Source organism: Melanotaenia boesemani, chromosome 13 (genome assembly GCF_017639745.1).
Source record: "Melanotaenia boesemani isolate fMelBoe1 chromosome 13, fMelBoe1.pri, whole genome shotgun sequence".
Classification (NCBI taxonomy): Eukaryota; Metazoa; Chordata; class Actinopteri; order Atheriniformes; family Melanotaeniidae; genus Melanotaenia; species Melanotaenia boesemani.
Window position 1 is genome coordinate 11328126 of NC_055694.1, and position 22450 is coordinate 11350575.

Below are 22450 nucleotides of genomic sequence, written 5' to 3' on the forward strand. Positions count from 1 at the left end.
TAACTCAACAGAAAACAGCATCAACAGTCTGCTATGACCCGTATGGCTGCCATTGCGCAAGATTGTCTACACTTGCAAAACAGAGTGGGTGTATGAGCTGAGTAAGGAGTGTGTTTTCAGAGAACAGGGGAAACTTTCCTTGTCTTGGTGCCCGTCATTGTTCTGTCTCCTTGAGACCATGCCTGTGGTTGCAAGACAAAGCCCCCTGAGCTGTGCCTGTCTGTATTGGTGGAAAAACACCCACCCACAGATAAACCCACAGTCTACCGTCAGCGTGGATTGCACATTGGGAAAATGCTTACCTATAGAGAACACATTAACTCTCCTACAGGGTGCCAAACTGAGCTCCACTTGGCAAGACATTTACAGTGTGTTTAAAAGTTCCAAGGTGAATTATTATCCTGCATATTACGAGCAGTGGGAAATGCAAAAAGGGACATGGAGGGATAGAAACAAATAATGCCCCAGTGAGAAAAATAGTATTGTCAGTCTGCCAGGTGAAATCAGGTACCAAACAGGGTTTCTCACCTTGGGGAAGAATGTGCGAGTGACAAACTGTTTGTACTCCAGAAAGGGGATGCCTTGGCTGCGATTCAGCTCCTTGGTCAGATCTGTCATGTCTGTTTGCAGCTCTGCAAAGCCTGAAAGGAGAAGAGAAAGGGCTTGACTCTTGAGACTGATTTCTTTCTGGATTATCAAGCTTCATTTGCTCCTAAGTTAAATAAGTAAGAAATCCATTTAATTCTTTGACTGTCAACTTTTCCCATTGCTAAAAAAAAAAAACCCAAAACAATCTGGATGATTTCAATGCTGTAACAATTAATTTACCAGATCTTGTGTCATATATTTAGTGAATATTAAACATACCAAAGTCTAATCCTGTGATCTTTTTCCCTGTTTTTCTGCCAGAATGTGCAGCCCATCATGGCATGCAGCCAAATATTTACTAAATACCAATCAGAGCAGCCAAACCTAGTCTAAGGATTTTATTCAAAACATGTGTGCAGTCCGAGGTTTACATGCAGAAACAGTGTCATTCTGGGCACTGACTTCAATCTGCATGCTAATATTGCAGCCCCTCTATGTACCAGCAGAGGATAATGTTCTCCTCTAATGAGAAGCTGGAGATCTTTTTATGGAAAAGTGCTTCCTGTCACAGGAGGAGAGACATATTTGGGTTACAATGGCAGTTTCTTCAGACTGTTATTTAGCAGAAGGAAGAGAATACCAGATCCAGGGGATTTAAAACATGATTCATTACTCCTCTAGGTTATTTATCCTCCTGCTCACTAAAGTATCATCCAAACCACCAATGAATTCACACCATCAATGGCAGATTAGATGCACCAGGTCCAAATAGAAAACCTCCCTTCTGCTTCAGGTTTTACACACATACTTCCCATTTAAGTACTCTGGAAAATGTCAATTTCCCATCATTTTTTACTTCCCCTTCTACTGCTTCTAGCTCTTCTTTCGTTTCAGCAGAAGTATCCCTCACTTTGTGCACACTCACCCTGAACTCGGCCACAAATCTATCTGTGTCCTCTGACTAAATAACCTCACCTCTCCTCCTCCTCTCCCTCCCACGCTTCTGCTTCTCCTCAGGCTCACGGCCCTCATTCCCGCTCCTATCGCTTCCTCCCTCCATTTCTCTTTCTCTATCCGTCCCCCCATCTCTACGCCATAAATCTGGGTGCTCAGACGTGGAGTGGCCTTCACTTGGCTCTACTCTAATACTCTAGACACACACGCGAACATACAGACACAGGACTATACACACAATCATACATGCACACATAGACCGTCTTCCTATAGATGTAGGGAGGACGATGTGACCACTCAGTGTGTCTCTGTGTGTGACTGATCATTTGTCAGACACTGTGTTTTATGAGTCATGCTTACCAGGCACAAATCTGTCAACTGTTGTATCTCCCTCCTACTTAAGATTAACAAACTTCCAAAACAAATTTGTGTTTTGCATGAACATGAAAACATAAATATACACAAGCAAGCAATTAGTCTACCAGCTCTTTTTCTATGACAATCAATGGAGAGCTTGATTTGTGTTGGAGGATTAGAGTATCTGTGATGTTGTTCTAAACACACCTTTACGGATCTCCTCTCTGATCTGGGACTCCATTTCCTCCATTTGAAGAAGGGTTTTCTGCCAGTAACGCTCTGCCCTTCGGCTTTTTGTGCAGTACACGACAAGAGCTGCAAAGAACAGAAAAGAGTGAGAAAATGAACTTCAATCGCGCACTGACAATTTCCAACATAGCCTAATAAATGGTTATGATAGATCTAAAAGACTTCAATTTATTTCTATATGTTTTTAAGGATTTTTGGGCTCTAGTGGCTTTTATTTTAATAGTAGATGGATAGGAAAGATGGGTTGAAGAAAGCATGCATGAGCTGCAGAAAGGTCCCCAGGCCAGGATTTGAACCCAGACCAGCTGCACCAATGAGCTGTAGCCTCTGTACATACATACAAGGTGGCCACTGAAATAGTTGAGCTACACACTGCAACAAGATCTTGAATTTATTAAACAGTTTTTAGAAATGTTTTTAAGACACCTTTTTTTGGCCTGTGAAAAACATTTGCTAAAACATTTGTATCTGGATTTAAAAACATGAAAAAAAAGTTATGTTTTCTTAATGTGCAAATAAAATTCACAGACATGTTACTTCACGTAATGTCACACGTGTAAAATCAGTAAAGAAAAATAGCGGTTTTGTGAATAGCTGAGAACAGATTCAAAATGGGAAATGGTGTGAAAAGACACACCAGCACCAATTTTCACCCACACACCTGCCCCACAGACACACTCACTCTAAGATTACAGGCTGTAGCACACACACCGACAGAGCAGACAGAGAGAGGAACACTGGGGTCTTTGTGCACTGGATATTGAAGAGGGATGAAGCAAGTGCAGGAAACTATGACCCCCGAATTCCTTTGATCTGTTCCACATCTGGAGCACCGATTGCTATAGCAGACACACATCCATCATCCACCGGTAAGTGTGTGTGTACACAACCTACCCACTGTGCACAGCAGTAGAAGCACACAGCACACCACGATGGACACCACGATGGCCAGCTCGCTGCCACCGAGCTGCACTTTGGCGATAATGCGATGAAAGTTCCCCACTTGCACCTAGAAAGAAAAAAGAAGCATCACATGAAACTGGGTCATATTCAAAATTTGCCTCCTCTTTTGTCCTGCTCTGTGTTTTCTTCAGTGGTACTCTCAAATACAACTGAAGATTTTTTAAGCAATTAATTCTTCTTTTATCATAAATCGTTGTTAAAATTACCTTTTTAATTAGCAAAAGATTAATAGAAAAGGAAAACTACTTATCTGAAAATAAAATCAACCACAAAGGTTATTTAATAAAACTACAATTTATGATTATCTAATATATATTTTAATGAGGTCCTTATATTACCATATTTACAGCAATGAAAATAGGCTAAAACTGTCTAAACAATTACATTAAAAGTAAGTGACAAGAAAACCACACACACACACACACATATATATAAATATATATATATATATATATATATAATAAATGTAATCAATTACAGTTATCAAATAAAAACTGTAATTTAATTAATCTTACTGATGAAAATCTTAGTAAATAGAAAGTATTCATACGTAAACTTGTTGGGTCCAATCAAGAAAAAAAACATACAAAAAAACCCCCAAAAAAACAAAAAAACAACAATACGTCAAATGTAAGAGTGCCTTATGTGGCACATTTAACAACACAAAACAGCAAAGCTACAAATTATTGTTGGTAGGCTGGCTTCCAAGCTGCCTCATTCATTTGGACGTATCGGTTTAAACTGAGTGTCTTTTTCTTTTAAGGTGTTTAGAATTCAGATTGTCAGTCACACTCACATTTTTCATCTGATTCTACAACCGTCATCTTAGTCTAACATGACAAAGCAAACATGTCTACAGAAATGCCTCATCAGTGCCAGAAATTAGAAACACATTCATTTTGAAATCTGAGAGACACCCAAACCTTTCTGTCTCTGTAAAGCTGTTCAAAAGTTTAAATACATGACACTGAAATACTCGTGGGAAACCTGAGGAAAGTTTATCAAAAAGTCATCAACAGGAAAGTGAATGCCAAAACTTTTACATTACTTACATTTTTAGCAGAGTAGCTGGAAATTTCTAAAGTACCCACTTCTGCCTAAGTCACATAACAAAATTGCCAACCTCAGCTCACTAATCCAGAGCATCCTGAAACTTGCACATCTGTAAGCAGCTGTTTAGACCTCATCACAAGCTGGCCCTAAAGCTGCACAGAGATGTTAAAAGCAAAGCAGTGCTACTTTGGGTGGGCTTAAGATCAGACTGATATTAGTAGCAGCCAGTATATGAGCAATAAACAACATGAAATGAAAAACAAGAATTGACTTCTCAAGATATGCAACTACTGAGGCTGATTTAGTTTTAACAACGGCCTCTGGGTAAGTGCTTCCTAAATGATTAGCTCATTTTGTCCTTTTCCTTTAAATGTCTGAATCATACTATGCAGCCAGTAAAGGGGAATTTGAGAGAAGGAAAAAGACTTAAGAAAGCAGAGCCGATATGGGCATTTATTATACTAATCTTTACGTTCATAATTTTTACTCTACTAGCTATATTTGATTCATAGTTCATAGTTCAGTAAAAAAAAAAAAAAAAAAAAAAAAAAAAATGGTTTTATTTTTAAGACACCCCCTTTCTCAGGTGTTGTGGAAACATCTTGCCACTCTTGCAAATGTGGGGTTTCTGGGTGCAAGACCAGGTAATAAAATTTTTGTTTGATTGGAAATGGCATACTGCGCTTGGAGAAGATGACCATATGTGACAAGCTCACATTTTCTGAGCCTTATGGAAATAATTTGTATGTACGCATTAAAAACATTTCAGCCACATTTAAAGTATTAAACATTGTGAATTGTTGCTTGACAGAAAAAATACAAAAGTACACACTATGCTTCAACTTATTCTGCATGTAGGATTGCAGTAAAATTAAAAATTTAGGGTTTAGTTTCTTGTGTTTCTCCTCTCTGTTTGGATCATTGTTAACAATCTCAGACAGGTTTGATGATTATCTTCCCACAGTGAGCTTAGTTCAGGGGAAACTACTTAAGGAGGTTGTTCCACATTATTAAGCAAGTCACAGTTTCCATACAGTCTGGAGAAAAAGAAGGATCTTTCAGCAAAAGTGTGAAATAGTGCAATGCTTTATGAAAGGACATCTCGTGAAAACTTAAGCAAGATCATCACACTGTTTAGAATTTTGTGTATGATTCAGAGAGAAAATGAGTTTGTTCAGATAAAGGTATATCAAGGAAAGTCTCTATTATTAGAGAGCAGCTACTGTAGTGGACTGGCGACCTGTTCAGGGTTTACCCTGCCTCTTGCCTGCTAATTGCTGGGATAGGTTCCAGTTTCCCCACAACCCTGAATTGGACTGAGCGGTATAGAAAATGGATGGATGGGTGGATAGAGAGCAGCTATTAAAAAGCCAATAATGTGCAGTAAGTAAATATTTGAAGCTGCTGGTGTCTGTGGAATCCCAAGAACCTCTTGATACAGGATACTCCAGAGGATTGCAGCTGTGCATAAAGCTGTATTTAGACCACTCTTAACCACTGCTCACTTAGAGAAAGGTTACCAGTGGATTCAGAAATGCATTAAGACTAATTCTCAAACAGTTTTATTCACTGATGAATGCCATGTTACAGATGGATGGAGTGCTGGATGGTTGGTGGATGGTCAAAATGTCCCAACAAGGTTGTGACATCAGCAAGGTGATGGTGGAATGATGTTTTGGGCTGGAATGATGGGGAGGGAGATGGTAGGCCCCTTTAAGGTGCCTGGGGGTGTCTAAATTACCTCTGCAAAATACAGGCAGTTTCTAACTGACTGTTTCCTGACAAGGTTTAAAATGGTGCCTTGTGCAGTAAAGACAATGCACCAACCCATGCTGCAAAAATACTGAAACTTTGGCTGCTATGGGTATAAAGGGAGAAAATCTCATGCTGTGGCCACCATCATTACTTAACACAACTGAGAACCTTTGGGCCTCCCTTAAAAGGAAGATGATGAAAATATAACATATGATTTTTGCCAGTTAAAAAATGGTGTTCACTGTCATTTGCACTGATTATTTAGGAGAAATGAACAAAACCAGCATTATGCATAGTAATTTGGAACACAGTGTCCTTTAAATAGTTTCTCAGTAAAAAATATTTACAGTTCAACATTACTTAATAGGGGCACAAATGCCTGCACCCGCATACAAGCCCATCCATTTTGTCACGGCCACAGGTGCATACGTGCATAAAAAAAATTGCACACTGTGGGTTTTGAAAAATGGTCTCTCGCTGCAGAGAGCTGGAGGAGTCACCCAGTTCAAGCCAACCCAGATGTGACAAGAAAAAAACTTTCACTTTTGCCTTCTGATTAGTCAGCAGGGTCTCTGTGGTCCTCGTTTACATCATTCCCTCTCCTTCCCCAATCCCAACATACTTCATAAAGACACTCAGATAAAAAAGCCTCCAATCCTCAGACCAAATCCCTCTTACACTGGTTCTACTCTGAAGGGGAAAATAACTCATTGGGCTCCCTGCTTCTTGTATCCCATCCTTCTCTTTCTAGTTCAGGCATTTATTTACACTGTCCAGCAAGACAAGGCTTTTTTCTAGTGACTGCAAAAGTCTGACTGAGTGTAATGGAGGGGAAAATGCCATTGTTCCATGTTCCTGTTTCGCTTGGGGTTCAAAACCCTATTTCCTCACATCCACTTCTGCAGCACTTCAGAGCCAAGCACAACACGGGCATGTAAAAATAGATCTGCCAATGAAAGTAAGAGAAGAAACACAAATGGCCACAAGGTTTGCCTAAGCCCACCGTATATGCTTTTATTTTAATATGCAGACACAAAAGAAAATATACATGCACACTTTATTTATGCCCCTGTCAAATGAGCATACAAATCATCCTCTCTGCTCATGTGTAGGCAGCCCACCCATTAGTGTTATGACATCTTATCTGACCCTTGCCCTGCCTTTACGTCTCTGCTAATTGCCCATGTTATTCTGAGACATCCTGAGAGACAGATGTGGTGGGTGGGTGCCAGAGCATGCCACAGGTACACAAGGAAGGGGAAACAGAAATAAGAGATCTTAATTTCTACTTTACAGCCTTAACAGTACAACTCAGCTGAGAGTCTGCTTCTAAGCTATTTCAGTAGACTACTCCCAGTTTGGCTGATACTAAAATATAGATGAGGTTTGTTCCCCCTTAATAAAGCCCCATCAAAACAGACCAGAGAGGATAACAACAACAGATGGGAAGGAGAGATGGGGCAGAAGAAGAAGAGTGATTTTATCAGGATTGCACAGGGCTGGACTGTGTCTTCACTTAGTAACTTGGAAGCAAAGAAAAAACACAAGCGGGGAGTGAGATCATTACTGACTCAGAATATTTGAGTACCAGTGTGAGCAGATAGCGTCTGCAATGATAGATGGAGTGATAATGGATAAAAGACATGAAGAGCAATTAATATATACAGTATGTCACTGTTTTGTTGTTGCATAATGTCACTGACTGATGGCTCACCGTCCCAACAAACTCCTGATTCATGATGGCATGCTTAGAAATTGTAAACCATTCATAATGCATGGAAAATGGCACAGACAACTCACTTACAGTGCACAGGCTTGTGCAGATCAAATCTGTTTCAGTGAACATCACAGATGGTCCTTATTCTGACTAAATATTTGGCTTGAATACTGAGTGACAGATGGCTGATAAGCTTGAACTATCAGGGTCTATAAAGCAATATTTTCAAGATGAGGCTGGATATGTGTTTGTATTATTCTGTGGTGTTTTACGTGTTTTTATACTTACGGTGACAGGCAGCTCACTTTCGCTGGATCTCAGCAATCCATTGATGGTGCAGTGGAACAGCTGGTCATTATGAAAGCTGATGTTACAGGGATAGGAGCCAATCATCACTGAGTATTCCTCTGGCTCCAACTCCAGATCGCTTGGCACTTTCTGTGCCAGAAATGGATAAAAACAGCCGTCAGCTGGTCACTGGTAAGACACCAGTGGGATATACTTAGAACAAGCACAGATAACATTCATATAAAGTTTTAACCCACACATATGTGGAGACACAATTGTTCACTAATGCACACCAAGAAAAAACAAAGCTGTGGCTTGCCTGGCATGCAGCTGTCACACAGAGGAAGGCAGCAGAAAACTCATCCAGTTTAGGCAAGAGTTCAGCTTAAACCAGCAAACATCTCCCCTGCCTCTCTCGCAGGGACAGGAAAGTTTCTCTAAACAAATCCACTGACAGTCATTCCTGCCTGGGCCCAAAATAACATTCTCAGGGTCTTTAGTCTATTGCAATAATCCTAACCGTATCCTATTTCCATTCATCCCCAACGTCTCACTACTGAGAACTATATTAATTAAAGGAACATCCCTCTGATTTTACGCTTTATGCGTGACTTCAAGTCATGTGGAGTCACAGCCTGTTAAACCAGTTGGGCTGTCTTCTGATGCTGTACAGGGAGTTTTCTACAGTCTGTAAGAATATCCCTTATTCTTGTGTCATCATCCCAGCTATCAGTGCTAAAACACCTGCTTTACAAACTGTCGCCATGGAAAGCAAAAGATGTTTACCTCACAGGGAGGGTTCATCCATTTGGTTGCATTATTTCTTTTAAGTTTGTCTGATCTTGTCCTGCACTAATAAAAATATCCAAAAGTTACAAAATCTCAACCTCTGCTACTTCAGCGTATCTATATGTGTCTGTTTAAAGTCTTAAAGCTATATGGAAGAATTAGATTAAATTACTGGAATTATTTAATGTAGAGAAGATTAATACTCTATACTTAGAAAGCCCACTAAGCACTTTTATTTAAAAAAGCACTCAATTTTATACTAAAGGGACCTTTTGGGGGGTCTTTACAGCTTTCATAATCCATGTCTCTACATTATATGTTAACCTATGCAGGAGAGAATAAGTCATCAGATTTGAAAACTTTCTTACCATTATATCTAACCTGGCTTCTCTTGAAGTTTATGAATGGTTTGCATGAAGTGATGGCTTTTTATTTGAAGATTTCTCTTTATAGTAGACTTGGATAATGATATGTCATACTCCAGGAGGGGGGTTCTCACTTGGCTAGATGTTGTGAATGAAGAAATTATGAACAGAAATAATTCCTGACTATAAAAGCGCTTTTGAGTCAATTGCCCAATTACATTTGAGCCTCTGAAAAGAGGGTTCTACATGCTAACTAGCTGTAATTACTAAACCTGTCTGCTATTTTGAATGTGAATACCATCAAATTAAAGCCAAGAGTCTGCTCTTTCAGCCCATATTCATTGTTATACAATTGTAACTTCAACATGTTTAAGTTAAGAGTTAAATGAGAAAAACACTGTCAATGTAAAATATATACAAGAAAAAAGATGAGCTTTACACTTCAATTTAAGCATACAAATGGTCTATTATGTAAAAGGAGCTGCAAGTTTGCAATGGCAGTAGCACAAAAACAAAAGGAGATTATTTCAATCATTTTCTTTTGTCTCCCTCTTTCACATAATTTTGGCAAACTGCAGTTTTGTGTACACACACAGACACTAAAGATTCAGCTGCAGCATTGTTTGGTCTTTCCAATAAACCTGGTGAGTCCAGTTTTATTACTACTAATGGAATGATGGCAAAATCTACAAAAACACCTCTCTATTTATATGAAACTACAGTTTTCTTTCAGTGTTAAAAGGACATGTGAGGAAGCGTGTGTGTTCATCGCCAGTGTTTCCTTGCTGTGATTACACCCTGGAGGCCCCCACTGCAGGATGCAGCCTCTTGGGTTTTTGTGAACAAGTGCTTCCTCACAAAACACACAAACATAAAGAACATTAAAGTATGATGAAAATATGTTTGAACATATTCTCTCTCTCTCTCTCTCTCTCTCTCTCTCTCTATATATATATATATACTATCATACCAAAATTAACAATATTTTCACACATACATGAGTCAAACAGAAAATATATAAATGAAAGAATAAATAAATTAAAATATTTTAAAGACAAAATTAGGACAAAGGCAAACAAAACCCACCCACATTCCAGCTCTCATCCTTAATATAGGCTCAGGCTGGCTAACAAGCTCCTATTAAACAAACAAACTCTATCCTAAATCCCCCTCCCCCTTCAGGTCCACCAGATGTGGAATCTACCTTCCTAAAAGAAAACAGGAACAAATATTTGAGGGGTGGGGGGGCTTCTCCCAGCACAAAAAAAAAAAAAAAAAAACACATAAAGAGGAAGTGGCATCATGCTCAAACTTCCCCGTTCGTGCTGCTTGCATATGCGTGTTGCACGGTGTCACAGCTGGCAGCCCTTTCAGGGTGATGAATTCATGTGGACAGGTGCTTGCATCAGCCAGAACACAGGAGCACTGGACCTCCCACTGCACTGCACCTCCCCCACTCACACCCCCAACAGATATCAACATGTTTAAGGACAGGGCCTTTAATGTGGTTTATGTACCTCTGGTTTATGTGAATATGAATAAAGACATGCTCAGCTCTGTCTGCTGTGAACTGTTCAGGTGATTGACGGCAAGTATGTTTTTGGAGAAAATAATAAACATCAACACTTGTTTGAAAATTCTGCACAGGCCATCCTAGACGTCTTATCTGACAGCACTGTGAGATTGAGATTTATTATATTGTTATTACACCAAAATAAGTTTTTTCAAACATGAGTACACTGCTAAAACAAGCTGATAAAACCCTTTCTCTTTGGTTGTAGCAGCATGTTGATCATTAGTGCTCTGTGGGCTAAAAACCTACTGGTCCAGTATACCTCTACTTTCCAAAGCATAGGCATGTCACCATGACAACATGAAGCAATGGATATTCTTTAGGTATCTTGACAGCAATAAAAAACAAAAATATTTTTTTTAAAAAATCATTAAATCTTTTATTTTTGTCTGTTTCTCAGCCTCCATGTCAAATACTATAATTGGACATTGGCTTCTATAAATAAAATGTAAGCTGTGCCCATTTTTTGTTGGCTGACCATAGCATCCTCACTGAAAAATACACCGATCTTGTGTTCCCCCTGATCCCAAGCCAAACTGGAGCCACGTCAAATGACTGTGTGCCTTCTACAGAGTAATTTGATGATGGACTAAATGCTAATTAAACACTTTGCCATTGGCACTCAAGAGCCAGATGTTAGCAGATAATAGAAAGTTTTTTGGGACCAGTTTAAAAAGGCTTTAGTTTTGTAGTGTAACAAACTTATCGTGAAATTTTGTGATAAACTAAAAACATAACCGCTGGTTGTCTAACATGTTAAAATATTAACAATATATGACAAGTAAAAATATGACACTGTACATCATACCTTCCTAATATTAGCATGCTAACACAAGCTTTTAGCAGCAAGCACAGCAAAGCAGAGAGCTGCTGGAACGACTTCAGACTGTTAGGATTCAGTAAATTCTTCACAGTTTCATTACTCATCTACATTAGCCAAAAAAAGTGTAAAATATTGAGATAGTCTTTAGCTAAAGCAACTAGCTGGAAAATCAGAATTCTGTTTCCTTCAACTGTTAGATTTGATTCTATTTTTTCCTTATTCATGTCTTATATTACCATCATAAAACCTGATTTACATGTGATGCAATTTATTTATCACTCACAGAGAATCTCAGAGACAAGTACATAACAGCTAACAGATAACAGCTTATCAGTGACAAAGTGGCTCTAAAATCAAGTAGGATACTGAGAGATTTTCTATAACAACAGTCACCTTTTCTTTTGCTACCACATACAGTACCAGTCAAAAGTTTGGATACGATTTCCCATTAAATCTAATGGATAAATGTGTCCAAGCTTTTGACTGGTACTATATGTAGCCACCTGTTGGCCTTTAAAGAATGCAGGTTTAAGACACTGGCTTAATTTTTCAGACCTAAAAGCTTTGGCCTGCAAGTAATTTGATAGGGCTAAGATTAGATGTCTACAGTCCTTACTGGATATTCCAGGTTTGCCTGGGTCACCGCTGTCTAAGTTTCCCACTCGAAATGTGCTGCTATCATATATTAGTCAAATTGCTCTTACTAGTTTCTCAATCAACAGTGTTTGGTAAAGATTAAAATATATTTAACTCAGAATATGACCTATTGTGACTACATGGTTATTGGTTATCACATGACTATTATTTATTTATTTTTTTATTTATTTCCATGAATGTATCCCAAAGCATCACAGTAATTATAAAGGGTTGAAATTAGACATGTAATTTCAATAGAAACTTGGCAGTGTTGCAAGCTATTGTCTTTTCTAGTGCATATGATTAAAATGCAAGGTAATTAAGCATGCAATTACTAAAACAGAACTACAAACTTAATATGAAGATCAACAGCACTGAGTGGGGTAATGAGTTTGCTAACAGAGGATTATTAAACTTTAAACATGACTTATTAGCAACGACTGTCCTGTCTCTGCAGTGTGACTCACATTGATGATGAGTGTAAGTGGCTCTCCTGAATGGTGTTTAATCAGCTTCTCCTTGTTGGCAGTGAAGAACTGAGGGTCCTCTACATATCCCAACAGGAAATGGGCTTTATGAGGTTCATCCTCCTCTTCTTCCGACTTGTTATCAGAGAAGGAAGGGCTGTCCCCGGTGTAAAGAACTCCATTCAGGGAGAACTGCACGAATGTCTCCTGGGACTGGGTGGATGCTGGGGATGGACAGATGATGGTGGAAGGGGAGAGCACTGTACAGTCCTGCAAACAGATCAGAGAGTCGTGTTAAAGCACATTTTATACCTTTTATGTCACTTATTAATTCCACTAAAATAAAAGGGAAACATTTTGACTGATTACTTACTGTTTCTCTAATTCCAAGCACTTGCATGGTGACAGTCTGCACCAGATCAAAATCCTGACCTGTTACAGTGATGATCCGACCACCACTGTGAAACACACACAAGAATAGATTCTTATATAAGCTTTGGCAAAAAAAATGTATGTTTTAAGCTCTTCTGGCATGTGTGCCAATCTACTCACCTGAGGAAAGTCTTTTTCGGGTGGATGGAGAGGATTGTGGGGTTATTCTCATATGTGTATGTGGTACCAAGATCTTTGTCTTGACAAGGATTTCCCTCAAACTCTACACACACATCCACTGACTCTGTGTATACCTGCAAGGCTGCAGGCATGATGCATTCAATCATTTTATCTGTTTTCCTGAAAAGAACAAAAGAGGAAGGGGTAAACATCGCAAGGGTTCACTTTGGGATGTCTAAAGCCGTTTAATCCTACAAATGCCACAATTAAAGTTATGCTTTTTGCAGCTTTGCAGACTTTCACAGGTGTGGAGTTATTTTGATATGCACTATGGCAACAAGTACATGTGCTGAATGTTATCGTATGAGCAACTTATGCAGACTTTACAAAGCAATACAGCCTGAATATTTAATTATCACTTCATTGATTTGGCATCCAGTATTTAAAAAGAATTTCATTAATATTAGGGAAGCAAATAAAAAATTTCAAATACTTTGTAATTTTAATGGGCAGAATTCAAAGTCATGGAGAATTGCCACTTGAGGCAAATCTGGATCAAGTCAAAGACATACAAAAAACTCTTGATGTTGAAAATGAGTCGTACTTACTCCGTGATGTTGCATTCCAGTGTGCTGTTGACCTTGACTCTAACCTCAGAGCCAATGTCCAGATGTTCCCCCCTGATGGTTACTCTGGTTCCTCCAGCTCGAGAGCCCTTCTCTGGCTCAATGGACAGTAGCTTTGGGACCTGTATGTAGGAGAGGGATACGACATCACAAGCAAGAAATCATAGCCATCTGACAGTTTCTGACTTTGGAAAAGACAAGGTTACTCCAACTGTTCGTGGTTTATGATGCTTTTCTTGAAACTATGTAAAATATCTTTTCAACCTCTAAGGTTCAAATGTCCAGTTTTCAAAAATGAGCTGAGGCAGCTGCTGACTATGACAGTAAACTAATGAGGAAAACTCAGAAGACAGCCCTCACTTTCCTGTGCAGTGCTGCTGAAGCCAATAGGCCTTTGGGTCCAAGCTATCAAGACAGTAATGCAGTTCTGTACTGCGGGTAAGAATGATGTTCATACAGACGAAGACCTGCCGGTATCCAATCAAACATACACATGCACACACACACACACACACACACACACACACACACACACACACACACACACACACACACACACACACACACACACACACACACACACACACACACACACACACAATAGGTCCTTGGGCAAAGATGAATATTGCCGTCCAGCTCTACAGCTACCAACATCAGCATTCCTCTTTCCAAACTTTTTATCCCCAACATGAACCTTGCCTCCAGGGAAGCCTCTTATCCTCACTGACAGGATTCACTTCCTCAGCGCGGAGGGATGGGGCAGACCTATTGTATGTTGGTGTGTTAGAGTGGGCGCAAGGAGGCAGATGTTTCCGTCAAAAGATTTTGAGGAAGGAGATGCAGTAGAGACACATATCCTGTCTCCAAAGCTGTTTTTCCTTTCTCCCACATCTTCCCCTCAACCCCACTCACACTGAGCGTCTTTGAGATACACAAGGAAGCCAAAGAGGAGTTCCCACTGCAGCCTAGCCTTAATGTTTGTTGTTTTAGATTTTCCTAATCTTTATTTATAAAGATTGGTTTCAAGATCAGAGTTAGTTCTCTGTGGGATGACTCACGGACAGAGTTGCCCTTTAAAGCTGTTAAAATGATAGACTGTTTCAGGACTGAATAATGAAACACTCTTTGTCTATGAACAAAGAGAAACAAAGGACTTACATGGGTATTTCCATGGGTTGAATATTCTTATTCCAATGAGAGAGTGTGTGGGTCGAGGTTAATTAACACAATGCTGGCTAGCTTGCTTCGACCAGTGATAGATTCAGAGCAATGGGACACTCCAACAATCAGCATATTTGTTTTTGTTGGCAGAGAGAGACAAATGACAATGGTGCTTTGCTGCAGCTCAGATGGACGTTTGAAGATTCCCACACACTAGAATTCCTCTGAATCATAAAATGCATCTGTTAACACTCAGCTGACACACTTGGGAAGGCTTTCCCAGTGGGGAACAAGGAAAAAGAGCATAGAAAAATGTGGAGGAAGAGATAGATAGAACAGAAAGAAAAAAAAAAAAAACAGCAGGAGGGTCAGGGGCTGGAGAATACTCACTAAGTATGAAAAGCGCTCCCTTGACGTTCCCGTCCCACTCCGATCCACATCCACACGGACAATATCTGTCCTGTCATATTCAGAATTCCCAGTGCGGCACACAAGCCTGGGGACAAATACACCACAACGAGAGACCAGTTAATAAAAGCACAATGTGAATAACACATTAAAAATACACTGCATAATCCAGATTAATAAACCAATTAAAAAAAATTTTTTTTTACTAAACTCAAATTGCAGGTGAGGGAAATCTGATCATGACTGCTATACAAAGACACATAATTAATCTTGGGGAATGGTAGTTATGAACTAATTCATCAGTCCCTGTTGCATTTACATATGGAATCAAATAAAGCCTCAAGATATCAGATATTAGCAGATGTAAAGTTCAAAGCTCCTCTGACCAGATGTGTGTAACCACAGAGGAGATTAAGGGGCAGCTGAGGCTTGCTCTCTTTCCTCCTGGCTGTGATTAAACCCTGTGCCACCAGCACACACTCTACAGGGACGTCTCATATTAATGACATGGTGGTGTACAAAGGCACAGGGACCTTCTGCTCTGGGACCTCAGTGGGATAAATGTACTGGGGGTGGGATACAACCTTTATCGCCTGACATGATCCCCCTCCAGCTTGGCAGCCTGTCGGTTTATTTAGCCAGGTGCCTGCTGCTACAGTGGTTAGACATTCTCAGCTAGCAATCACATGATTGACAGAAGAATCGTGGAGAATTTACATAAGAGAAGAGGCTGTGCTTCATGTAGGAGGACCTGGAAAGATGTACGGTTAGATGGGGCTAGGTTGGACAAATATGGGTCAAGCTGTCATGAATAAGACCAGAGAGAAAGCTCTATTTGAGTGTTTTTAAATATGAGGCCTTATCCAGCTCAAAGCGAAATGCACTCTGTGTTAACTGAATCTAAGCCTAAACCACTGCAGCATTTAATGAATCCAATTAAAATACAAATTTTGCTCATTTGCTTGAGTTGCTGTTGAAAAATATTCTCCATCTGTTGATAACAGTGTCTGTATTACTGCTCATTAATAGCAGGAGCATCAGGTAAAGAATGTCATTACCCCTTAAATTAAACGACTGTCAGTCACTTGGCACGGGGGCACTCTTAGAGAAAAAAAATGTCTCAATTCACATTTTTTAATTTAAAGTAGAATTAAAGAAAGGACAAGCAAAATTAAACATGATTATTTACTGCTTCAGGCCTGAGGGAAATACAAGACTGTGGAGTCTGAATTTGCCTAAACATTCAGGAGTGCTTCAGGCTCAAAGTCTTATCAAAACAACACATCCCCCTATGTGACGTCTGCTATTGAAACATAGAGGTGAGAATTATTCTCTGAATAAAAGACAAACAAAACATCATTATTTTCGATGAGCACTGAAAAAACGTTTTATCTGCAGATAGTGACTGTGAAGGACTCAGCCAGCAGCACTTTAACACGTGTAGGGTGTGGCAGGGTTCTGCAGCATTCAACGCGTTAAAGTTAAGACAATCTAAAATCCTTTTGAATGACAGAATTTCATATTGCAGCTGTTTCATTATCATACTTCTCAAAGTATCAAAGTATGATGGTGGCATCATGCAGAATGGAACAGTTTCACATTTTCAGTAGTTAATAAAATGTCATAAACATTGAAGTTATATATGCACACAATACACAGAATGCATCTGTTTTTTTCCTCTGCAAACATACACCAAAGAGCATATTAGAACCAATATGGGGGTTCTGTGTCTTACCCAAGGACACATTGACATGTGGAGGAGCTGGAGACTGGACCACCAACTCATATTCCCAAATAGAAATCTTCATATGTGTTTTTCTTTTACAGTGGTACACAATCAAAATACTGTATATTTACTTTACTTGTAAAAACCACCAGAAAAGCCACTTGATTAATCATCAAAATAGGTGCTGCATATCCTTTAGAGAGACTAATCCCTGCAGCTCTGTCTAAACACAGAACAGTAACTCCTAATGACAAAATCAAATTAGTACCTATTAAACTGACTTAAATATCTTTGAAAGATTCTCTTAAATGTAATTATTGCCATTACTGTTGTTAGAGGAGTAGGACAGTACCTCATGCAGGTCTGATGACTGAAACACAGCCATTAAAATGACTATAGAGCCTCTTACATGTAGAGTTCATGTTGCAATTCACCCACATTTAACGCATGGTGTGTTCCAACTGTCTACAATCAGATGCAAAAACATTTGAAACAATTTCGCAAGAATGTGCAAGACCTGCAGATATCTTGGTGTGCAAATCTGTGAGCTGTAATGTTGATACAACATGATCCCAGTCAAAGGACAAACTGACTCCCAGTAGGAGCAAACAGAGCCTTGATTGACCCCTGCTCCACATTCCAGTGCCACTTCGCTGCAGAGATATTATGGGGTTTCAGAGGAAAAAATATTTTTGCATAGACTGTAGTGCCCCTCATCATTTTCCTCGAGTGGTTGATGAGAATCATCAACACTCCTGTGTCTGGATGCAACTGCAGTCTACTAAATGGACAGAGCGAGGGCCACTTAAAGTTCATATGAAAATGATAGGGAGGGCAACATGAAGGATTTGAGCCAAATATTCAGAGAAGCACTTTGGTAAATGAGGTGCAGCCAGACTGACTGGGCCATTAATTAACATGTCAACACCGACTGTGAGGAGCGAAGGCTCTTCAGTGCTGCACATTGTCCTTTTAGCACACAGATGTGAACCTTCACCTTTCAACACACAAGCAGGTACCTGTCTTTAACGGTCCTAGTAAATGAGTTCACATGTGCAGGTGTGTGTATGCTAATGTGTGTGTATTTATGTAAGAGGTACTTTGATAGAAATTCTAAAAAAAAGAGGATTATTTTGAAAACTGAATGATCAATAGAATTAGGTTTTTCTTTTTAATTTAGGTTTGAATTAAGTTACAGTCACAGGATTTAAGTGTGAATAATGAGATAAGATCAGATTTAATGAGTAACTGGATGTCCTGGTGATGAAGCATGTAGGTGTGCAGCTGCACGTGTGTGCCAGTCAAATGTGCTGACAGTGCCAGATAAATTGACGTGTTATGATTTGTCAGACCCACTTTCAGCAGTGAAGATGCACGCAGCCATCATAACAGTCAGCCTCAGGAGCCAATGAGGAATGACGGTATGAAATTAGATCAACCCTAGAGTGAAACATGATTCGCTGCTTTTGAGATGTGTGGTTTGGGGGGAATGTGTCAGACTGCTGGAGTGGCAGGTGAGACCCGGAGGTCACCCTGGAACTGGTTTTAAAACAATGATTGGCTTCAGTGGAGCAAGACCAGATAAACAGTTCCATTCAAAGAACATTACAGATACTGAATGGAAGTTTGGATGTAATTGTAGAATTACTGACTTTCACTGAGTTCTGTTATGGCAGTGTCAAAGCCGGGCCCTGCTGTCTCCATGGTGACAGTGAGATGGTCCCTGAGCTACAAGGGGATAGCAACAGTCATTTGTGAAATGGAAAGTGTGCTGCATAATAATATTTGTGAAAATTAGTCTCATGAATACATGAAAAACTGAGCCACACATTGATGGCTGGAATCCTGACACCAGTATAAGGAAGATCTTATTGTGAGAGGAAGTTTAGTAGGGTTTCTTTAAAACTTAAAAACTTGTCATTTACAAACAGAAAGCCATAACATATTACTTTCTTTCACTAACACAGTGTTGTAAGTATCAGATTCATATTCACTCATCCTGAACTTTGATTTGTAATAGACTGTGGTTTGATCTTGTATCAAGAAAGGTGTTAAATTAAAAACAGAGGCATTTACCTTTTAGTAACCCTATTCTCATTGGAAATGTATGAATAGGCTGTTTTTAACTTTATGAATGAGAACCCTGTTTGATTTTCTTTGAGGCCTTAAACAAACTATAAACTGTTTATATTAAAAGACTCAGAATTAATGTTCTGGAAAAAGTGCCTTGTCTCTCCTTAAAGTTCCCTAAAGTGCTAATCATGTGGCGATAGCTTAAAAACATCTACATATGACTGGCTTAAGTCTCAATGTCTTGCCAGCTACACACAAACATGAAGTAGCTAAAACATAATTTGGTGCATACTTTTTGATGGGGTTGTGGAAATTGTGCAATTACTGCAAATCCATTATTAGACCAAGAGCATTGTGCTATTTGGTATCAATATATATATATATATATATATATATATATATATATATATATATATATATATGTATATATATATATATATATATATACATATATATATAAATATGCTGGGATAGGCTTCAGCTCACCCGCGACCTGTCATGGAATAAGCGGTACAGAGAATGAATGAATGAGAATATATATATAATTTGTAATATATCTTTTGTAATCTCAATTGGGAAATTAGTCTGTATTTGACCCATTTCTAGATTCACTAGAGAGTAGTGGGCTGCCATGTTTTGGTGCTTGGGGCCTATCCATTAGGCCACCACTCCCTCCAACTTACAACTATGGATCCTCTGACCATATTTCGAATTATACAGAGAAGATTATCAAATGTGATGGGCTAGTTAGCGAGCTAGCTAGCATTACCAACTGCACTGACTACACATCTTCCTATACTTAAACTCAGAAAATTAAATAATGGTGCCTCACCCTCTTCTACGTAAACAGTTAATTCTAAGAGATAAGTGTTCCAGTGTTGTAACTAGATCTTTTGACTGTAAATTTTGTGTGGCCATAGTTCACTGCATGATGTGCTTGTCAGTGTAAACAATTGGTTTCTTTTAACTCAGACCACTGACCACTTACAACTTAATCTCTGTAAAAGATACAGAAACTATTGTACATACATTTTATGAAGAAAAGAACATGCTTTCCATTTGGTTGATAATTTCAGAAAACATAACTTAAATGAGTTTATGGTTGTTAGTTTCACATCCTGTTCATAAAAACACACAATGTTCCCTTTGTAAATGATGCTCTCATTTGAAGTCAAAAGGATGATGAGTGGTGTGCTTAGCACCTTAATCAGATTTATCCCTTCATTTTCACATGCATGTCATAAGACCTAAATGCCAAACAAAATGCTTAAAAAAAAAGACTTTTTTCACATCAATTTTCAGCCCAAAACAATGTTTCTCTTTAGAAGTTTTGCAAATTTCCCACAGCTCCCACAAAGAAAAAAAGAAAAGAAAAGAAAACAAAACAAAACCAAAAACAAACTACATAGTTTTCATGTTTTACAACAAAGATTAAGAATCTGATGCAGAGTTGTTATCCTTTAAACATACTTTAAGACTTAAATTAGAGGAACTTAACATTTCTGGTAGTTCATAAAATGTTTAAAAGAGCTTTTTTTTCCTTTCGTCCTTCTTCCAGCTGATAAGGCATTCTTGTTACGGTAGAGTTTGCGTTCTGTTTTCATTAAAAATAGACAACTCTGACAGTCTGATTTATGGGTGTTTAGGCAAACAAAGTTTTGGTGTCAGAGAGCTACGTGTCATGATTTCTTTCAGTTAGTGTGACATATCTTTCCTTTACTTTTCTCTTTGAGAGAGAGTGTCTATTTTTGCTTCCCGCACCTGAACACTCACCTGCCTGAAAGCATATAAGGTTGCCATGACAACATGTAATTGGCACCTATTATCACAAGTTCTAGCCGCAACATTACTGAATAATTTACAGAGCTTTAAATAAAAATATAGCTGACGTAACGGGCAAAGACTTATTTTTGCTGTCCCACCATTTTGACTGTGCAGATAATAACACTGAATGAACACAAGGTGCTGGAAGTGAAAAGAATAATGTTCACAGTCACTGCTGTCCTCAAGCAAACACGCAGGGAAACAGCTGATGAAGACTGTGAATTTATAAATCTTTATGTAGTTGGATGTCGTATTACTTACTTTACAGAGACAGTATAGAGCTCAGGCAGGAGCTCACATGGCACATCATCTATAAAGACCGTCACTGCTGAAGCTCTCCGGCCGAGGTTCCTGCCCTGTACTGTCAGCAGTGTGCCTCCTTCAACAGGACCCCTCAGGGGAGAGATCTGACAAAGACACAGTGAAGTGATGAGCAGAGGGAAAAAAATGTCCTGTGACAATGCTCTAACATGCACAATAAATTAGAGCTTATAAGTAGATTACCATCCTAAAAACTCTCAACTAATGAGGGGGGGTAATTAACACAACAGAAAATTAAAATTAAGGGAATAGACATGTTGTATCTGATTCTGACATGGAGTGTGGCACACACAGAGATGAAGATCTAATTAAATAGACACACGGTTCAGCTATATGGACACACACAAATCAGACTCTTAAATGTGCCAGTCTGAGACTCCACAGCCTCTAATCCTCTATAGCACATGCAAATCAAGAGCAGCCTAAGAGCCCCCTTCACATCCCACAAGAGACAGACAGAGTGAGAAAGTGAGGGTTGGAAAGGCGAGGTGGAGAGCATGGCAGAAAGGTGGATGAGTGGGGAGGCAATTTAGAGAACCGAGTGTCGAGAGGAGAGTGAATGCTGATGATGGTGGTGAGAGAGCAAAGCCTCAACAGGGGAATTAATGCACGGTGCCTCTCCCTTTCATCTGTTTTCCTGTGTCTGCTCTGTCAAATTCCTAAGTCCTATTTCTGCTTATGTTCAGAGGCATACGCTCACGCGTCATTTCAAGCCTTTGTCTTTGGTCCCTTAACTTTCCATGTGGAAGCAACAGAGAGAAAGAAGACCATCACCTCTGCAATCCCCATGAAAACAGCTTTAGAGATAGCATCTCCAAAGCCAAGACAGATGAAATCTACCATCGTCTTGCCACTGTAGCATAGCTGCCCCAGCATGCGTGCCTCTCTGAATAACCCCTAGACTGAGTTGAGGTCACAGTGACCCCTCTGTGTTATTAGTCCGGCTCCAGTTCTATCAGAAACTGAGCTGAAGAATGAAAACAGCAGTTCTGTTTGGTCTAGGTGAGAGGACAAGACTTGGCACTGCATTCAGATAATTTGAAACCCCTAAGAGTGGCAGCACAGATAAATAAACCATTTATTTCTCAGCTAAAAGGGGAGGAAGTTAAGAAAAGGAAGGAATGTATGCGTTGTGATACTGTGTGAAAACAAAACAGTTGGAAACCTATTTTCTGTCAGATT

At 39.3% G+C, this 22450-nt stretch overlaps 1 protein-coding gene across 1 annotated transcript in view; it reads right to left on the bottom strand.

Moving 5' to 3' along the window:
* The window catches only part of plxnd1 (plexin D1), a 67233-nt gene that overhangs the window by 16114 nt on the left and 28669 nt on the right, over nucleotides 1–22450 (bottom strand). Inside the window, exons 13-22 of the mRNA XM_042003700.1 lie at nucleotides 21209–21354; nucleotides 15307–15412; nucleotides 13738–13877; nucleotides 13130–13309; nucleotides 12951–13035; nucleotides 12578–12847; nucleotides 7925–8074; nucleotides 3043–3157; nucleotides 2107–2214; nucleotides 529–641 (exon numbers count right to left, since the gene is read on the bottom strand). Coding sequence (XP_041859634.1) covers nucleotides 529–641; nucleotides 2107–2214; nucleotides 3043–3157; nucleotides 7925–8074; nucleotides 12578–12847; nucleotides 12951–13035; nucleotides 13130–13309; nucleotides 13738–13877; nucleotides 15307–15412; nucleotides 21209–21354 — 1413 coding nt within the window. The remainder of the gene's footprint in view (nucleotides 1–528; nucleotides 642–2106; nucleotides 2215–3042; nucleotides 3158–7924; nucleotides 8075–12577; nucleotides 12848–12950; nucleotides 13036–13129; nucleotides 13310–13737; nucleotides 13878–15306; nucleotides 15413–21208; nucleotides 21355–22450) is intronic.